General features: G+C 45.2%; 1 protein-coding gene across 1 annotated transcript; it reads right to left on the bottom strand.

Moving 5' to 3' along the window:
* Positions 1–300: 300 nt before the first annotated feature.
* On the bottom strand, positions 301–6,545 carry LOC141941651 (uncharacterized). Its single transcript, XM_074864620.1, has 8 exons — positions 6,351–6,545; positions 6,064–6,196; positions 5,332–5,403; positions 4,968–5,102; positions 3,421–3,473; positions 2,724–2,807; positions 2,407–2,499; positions 301–873 (listed from the first exon to the last, which is right to left on the bottom strand). Exons 1-8 carry the CDS (start codon positions 6,543–6,545, stop codon positions 823–825), a joined length of 816 nt encoding a protein of 271 aa, XP_074720721.1. The 3' UTR covers positions 301–822.
* Positions 6,546–6,552: the final 7 nt, after the last annotated feature.

Genomic DNA, 6,552 nt, shown 5'->3' with positions numbered 1-6,552 from the left:
GAAGATTCAATACACAGCTCGCAGGATCAGAAAGGCAGGCCAGAACTTCAGAGTTTTTAGTCTAGGAACTGCAACTCCAGATGTGGGCAGTAAACTCTCTATTGTGAGCTGCCTTTGAACAGCTGATCCAGATAAACAAAACCAGAGACCTTTCCTGCTTCTATTTTAGGGTAAAAATCATTCAGCTACCATTATTGCTCTAGAGTATTTTACTGTCATGCTTTCTAGTGAGATGGGGCAATAAACTGTCCAGAGAAAGATCATGTCTCAGATTCTGAAAAAAAATAATATAATAGTGAATGAACTGTCAAAAAATCATTTATGTAAAAGCATGTTCTATTTACAAAGGTCAACTTGCTCTTTAGGACAAGTAAAACCACTACTGGAAAAAATATACATATAGAAACGCCTCATCTTTCAAATAGACATTTACAAATACTCTGCTTTGCTTAAACTACTAGAAACATTAAGACATTTGAAATTAGAGAGCGTTCTGCATGCAGTTAGGATAGAAATTACATTACTGGACTTCAGTGTGTCATTTCTTACCATTGTCAATGACACACTCTTAGGCTCTTCTAAAACACCACAGCCTGGCTATTACCTTAGGATCTCAAAAGGAGGACACGGATCTTCATTAACAAGTTAGCAGTTACTCTTCATTTTGCCATTAAAAAAGGACATCCCGATTGTCTTCTCAGCAGGAGAGTCTGGTCTTGTCAAACTTGGCATCCTTTTCCCTGAGTTTCCCTTTAGTATTTTGCTAGGCATCATGATCGTTGGCTTAGTATATTTACAAGTCCTTGGTCAGCACTCTTCCCATTATAAGGCAGAGTTCAGAAATTCAAGGAGTTCTGCACGGTTCCGGTCTCTCTGTAGAGCAGAAAAGCAGAGGCAGCAGTTTAACAGACCTGTACTCAGGGAACCAAGGCTGCATAACCCTGTTTTCTGGGGGGCTTTCGCATCTCAGGCTGCATAACCCTGTTTTCTGGAGGGCTTTCACATCTCGGCACGTCACACCACAAACACTACCACATTGGAACAGCTGGATCTGACTAGGTATCAGTTAGGTGTGAGTGCCTGGAAGGAGTGCAAGGCAATGGGTACTCAGGAGACACGCCGTAGGAGACAAGCTGTTGCTGTCACTATTTCATGATACATTTTCTAAGTGGCTCCCTGTGGAGGCTCCACTGGGTTGTCACCATGTAGCTCACAGCCTGCTCAGGAGGGAACTCACAAGCAGAACAGATGCAATTCTCTGGTGTCTGAGGCAACTTTCACTGTACACACAGAAAGTCTTGTGCTTTGGGAAGTATTTTTTCTATGCATAAGCAGCAGCTTGCAGCATAACAGTAAGGGAACCATGAATTTAGGTTCTTCCTTTACATAAGAGATGGCCCAAGCAGTCAAAACACTTCTTCCCAGTGTTTTTAAAAATCATAATTAATTAAGCAATTACTGAATCTTGAAATATTGTGAAAAATGGATATTGTTCAATTCAGCATGTTCGTGACCATGGACACCGCTCAAAAAAGGACCAACCTCAAATATCTGACATCAGATATTGTAACGAGCAAGTTACTGGGATAAGGCTAAGAAGCATTCAGCATTATTTAACACAAACTTCAGTGCCACAGAAAGAAGGTGATGTATTTTTGCTCAAATTTAATTTGGAATGCTCAGGTCTGCTTTGGTAGCTATAGAATAAACTCTAACAGCTGAATCAGAATCCCCTAAATTGGATACCCTCAGCAAAGTAACACATTTAACACACTGACTGGTACCAGAAGCCCTCTGCAGACCACTCGAAGGTGTGGAAACTGCTGAAAAGAGTGAACATATTAAAGTGCTGAGTCCAAACTCCCATAGCAATAGCACAAAATGCTATTCACGGTATCTATTCCCCTGGGTATCTCAGCAAAAACAATTGACTGCTTTGAGAGAATGCATGAGCACATGGCCCTAATACTACTATCAACTTCTATTAATTCCTCTCTAAATAATGCCTAGCCTTGCATGCGTTAGAAAAACACAGTAAAGCAGCAATTACCACAATTGATCACAGGAGACTGGAAGAAGATGAGGACAATTAAAAACTGTGCAAATCAAACCAACAGAGAAAGCCACGAATCAGCTAAACATTATGGACTCAAATTCTAAGATCCTGCACAAGCATCCTTTGGTTTATCTACTCACGCCTGAGCATTCCAAGTCCACTCATAACACAAAACCTGCTAAAAGAATGAATTAAAATTTCTCGAACGGCATCATAGCCACATTAAAAGCTACAATCAATTTAGAGCTCCTAACTGTAAGATCTAGTCTTCTACAAAAGACTACTATTAGAAAAATACTAGAAGATACAGTACTTTCCCTTAGGGATATATAGATGATTTTAACTCTTACCTCTTTATCCTTCTTAGACTTCTTTATTTTCATCTTAATTTTCTTTCCAGTTATCATGCTGTAGTTTTCGTTCTTCTTTTTGTTTTTAAAGAACTAAAATTAGATCACATGTTAGAAAGGCATAAGCTTTGCTTTCCTTTGTAATGTTACAAATCTTAAATAAAACTACAGACAGTAATTTTTTATACTTCCTAACTGTCCAAAACAATACAGATGGGTTTTTACTTGCTGATGAAAAAAATGGTGCTGTTTATGACAGGACAGATGAAGTGTTTAGATGAGAAATACAATGGGACTTCAGACTCACACAAGCATACCTTGGAAAGCTGGACAGGTCCTGTTTTATCTCTCTTTTTCTTCTTTTCTTTCTTTTTCTTCATTTTGTTCTCTTTTTTCCTTTTCTACAAGTACAAGACATATACTCTTATGCTTACAGACTTGCAACGGCAAAAAAAGGAAATCCACAGGTAGCTCTCAATGCCCCGGCTAGTCAAGACAGCCACTACTGCTTGCCCTTACCGTGCTGAATAGGTACTAGCTGAAGTACACAGAAAGTAATGCAGCAGGGTGGACCTTGAGAAACAGAAATGGTCTGATCCCTTATTCTCTCTTATAATGTAACCCCAATATATAAAATCACTAAACAGAAGGTCCTATTAAAAAGAAAAGTTATAACAGCAAGAATCTACTGCTCTCTCACTGGCTATAAATCACCTCTTCTGACAAATTCTATAAAGTTATTAAGATTCTCCGCTTCCCTTTTTTTCAGAGACTATTCTAAACTCTAGCTGGACCAGCAACGATTGGCAAAAGGAGCCTTTAAATTATTTCTCCTTTAGTATACAGTCAAGTATATGCCACCCTATCAGTTCACCTACTTAACCCTAAAAGCATGATTTAGATTTACGTAGCCATGGACAACAACATTACATCTTACCTGACATTTAAGGTTATCAAAACATGAAGAACTACTTTCTGTTTGTTAACTACTTATTTATAACTGTAAATGTTTACCTTTTTGTTGTGTTTTTCTTTTTTCTTTTTCTTTGATTTAGACTTAGGAGAATCTAAAATTAAACAAAACACAGAACAAAACCCTGTAAGTTTAGCATTCTGAAAAGGGCATTTGGTTTTACAGATAAGGCACATAGAAATGTAAAACATAAGAAGAAAATGCTTTAATTCAGCTATACATATTAACGCTGGTTGAAACTAACCCTGAGAAAAGCAACACATTAACTTACTGCCACTTACTGGTCTAACAGTTTAGGCCATTTTTGCTAGATCATCTGCTCTCCCCTGTGAATGGGAAAACTTAAGGAATTTTTAGCTGTAGAGTTTTAGCAAATCTCTGCACATGCAGACTGACGTGAGCCTAATTCAGAATATTTTCCCTCAGATACGTGTTTCTTGACATCCCTCCAAAAGATGAACCAGAGAGCCTGCTAAGCATGTTCACACAGTCAGTGTCAGACACAACATTTTAATTCTTTTTAGAAGTTTTAGAGTGTATCTCACGCGATAAAATTCATTCAAGAAGAAAGGAGGACCACCTCTCCCCCACCAAATGTACAAGTTCATAGATTTGAATATGTTCAGAATATAGCTATGTCAGCTACATTGAATCAAGCCACTGAAGTATGAGAACAAGTAATGCTTCCGTACAGATGTAAATCCGCTTCAAGAGCAGAACTAGTCTCTTTTAAACTGTGGAATACACAGTCACAAATAAGACATCCTGTACCAGATGAAGTTTCCGCTGTCCCGCTGTTAGACTTTTCATCAGGAGAACTTCAGTTCATACTAGAGTTCTTCCCAATCATAGTAAAAAAAGATAAAATACACTTCAGTGTTTAACCTGACATATTTTATTAAAAAAAGGCAATTTGGTCACTTTACTTCCAGTGATACCAAATATTTTCATACAGAATATCCAAACAAGGCAGTCTCAATATAAGCAGCAACACATTCCCCTCGAGGTCTCAAGTTATACCCACAGAAAAAACTCTGCACTTACTCCCAGACAGTATCTACCCTAAACCCTCTAAGTAAGCAGCATCTTAGTTCGGAAAGTCTTAATCCCACAGCGCTTGCGTGTGTGTTCCCACTGAACTTGGTCATTGGTATTAACAAACTTCATGTGAGTCCTCACAGTTAAATGCTTGAAATGTTAAGACCAAAGTAGGACTAAACCAAACACCCCAACTCTGGTCTAGAGAAACATGTGAAGTAGAAAAAGATCTGTATTCATTATACTTTCAAAACACTTGAGTTTGGAATACATACAGCATACTGTTACAAAGTGACACTTCCTTGAATAGCAGTTTCTATTCTGTGTTAACTATTTAAATTATGTCAGGAACATTGCATACTGTGTGTAATGAGATACCTTAACATAGTTGGGAATAGTTGGAAAGGGTTGAAACACTCTGAACATGCAGTATTGGTATTCCACGCAGTCCCTCTGTGGTGGTTTAGAAACATTTGAAAAAAGCTTTAAGTGTTTCCAAGAGTGCTATCAGAAGTAGTAACCATCATGTGTACGCATGGAGGCAGCTTACCTCTGCTACTTGAAGAAGACGACCTTGATGATGAGCGTGATGAGGAGGAAGAAGTGGATGTAGTGCTAGAAGACGATGTGGATGAAATGGATGATGATCTGCTTCTACTGCGTTTTCGTTTCCTTTTTTCTTTTCCTTAGGATAACACAAGGCAACAGTGACAAAAAATGACTCTTCATAGAACTTAACAACAACGAACCCCTATTTTGGGTTGGTGGGGGCTTTTTTTCCCCTCTCACAGTGCACCACAGTCTATTACCATGAGCAAGTGACAGTGCTCAACATCAGGGTCAAACATGGTAACTGATGTAAAGGATAACACACAGACAACACCATAGCGCTGAAACAGATCAGCAATGCCTACCTCTGACTTTCAGTTCTTCTTGTGAAGTTGCACAGAGCGTCCTACTTTTTTCATCCTTCACATTATCCATATCTAGTGAGAGTCAAAAGTACGTTCAATAACATCATTTCCAAAAGACTGGGGGGGGGGGGAGGAGGGGGAGTGGTGCGGAGACAGAGGAAACCAGGGAGCACTTCCAAGGGCAGCCCCCCCCCCACTCCCATCTAACTGCCTCACGCTATGGCGAAGCGCAAGCTTAGACTCTTCTCATCCTCTCGCATCAGGAACCCCGAGGCCAAACCCCAGTTTTCGCGTCACCTTCGACGAACGCGCCATTAGTACTGATGCAGCTGTTTCTGGATGACGGGGTCCGGGCCCAGCAAGGAGCCCTCGGGGCCGCGCATAGGCCGCAGCCGCCGGGAGGGCCCCGGGCCTGAGGGCCGGGGACTCGCGCCCCGCCCCGCCCTGCGCCCGCCGCACCGACACCCCCCCGCCCCGGGCCCTACGCCAGCCCCGCCGGCAGCCCGCGGCCCGGGAGTGCCCCCCCCCACCGGCCGGGCCGCGCCGCGCCGCTGGCCGGCACACGGGCGCCTACGGGCCGCGCCGCACCGCCGTTTCCTGGGGGATGACCGGCTCCCACCCAGTCCCCGCGGCCGGGCCCGGCGCGGCGGCTCGCAGGACCCCCGTGCCCGACCCACCCCGGGAGGGGGGCGGCCGCCGCCACCCCGGCCGCCTGCCCGCCGCCGCGCTTACCCAGGGCCCGAGCGGGCCCCGCCGCACCTCGCCTGGCGACCCGGAAGTGCTGGCGCGGCCCGGGCGCCGCCCGCCGCCGCTTCCTGCCTGGGGAGCCTGAGGGCTGCGGGGCCCAGGCGCCGCCGGCCCCGGCCTTCCCCGCCACCGGGCCTCACTCCGCGCGGGCAGGCGGGGGGGCCCCGCCACCCCAGAGCCCTGGGGCTCCTGCGCGGCGCTGCCGCCATGGCCGGGCGGCTCCTGGGAGGGAGGGGGGGGCTCGCCTAGCCTGCGGCCACCTCAGCTCCTACCTGACCCTGCGCTGAGCCGGAACGCGGAGCAGCGCCATGGCTCGGTGCCGCCCTGCGGTCCGGCCCCGTGGGCAGCCCCAGCGGCCTTCCCACAGCTCCCAGGACAGCTCTGGGCGGGCCCGCGCTGCCCCCGCCGCCCTGCTGCCGGGCGCGGACACGGCCCTGCTGCCTGGCTGCATCTCCGCGCGCGCACATGCGGGTC

The sequence above is a fragment of the Strix uralensis genome, chromosome 3 (assembly GCF_047716275.1).
Source record: "Strix uralensis isolate ZFMK-TIS-50842 chromosome 3, bStrUra1, whole genome shotgun sequence".
In the NCBI taxonomy this organism is placed as follows: domain Eukaryota; kingdom Metazoa; phylum Chordata; class Aves; order Strigiformes; family Strigidae; genus Strix; species Strix uralensis.
The sequence above is the reverse complement of the archived record's forward strand: the minus strand, read 5'-3'. Positions and strand labels throughout refer to the sequence as shown.

What these genes read in the sequence shown, in the direction of transcription:
- LOC141941651 (XM_074864620.1), bottom strand. Translation starts at nt 6,545, where the DNA reads ATGTGCGCGCGCGGAGATGCAGCCAGGCAGCAGGGCCGTGTCCGCGCC. An exon ending in GGGGCCCGCTCGGGCCCTGG is followed by an intron (nt 5,404 to 6,063) that starts GTAAGCGCGGCG and finishes GACTCTCACTAG; the next exon opens with ATATGGATAATGTGAAGGAT. An exon ending in AAGAAAAACACAACAAAAAG is followed by an intron (nt 2,808 to 3,420) that starts GTAAACATTTAC and finishes TTGTACTTGTAG; the next exon opens with AAAAGGAAAAAAGAGAACAA.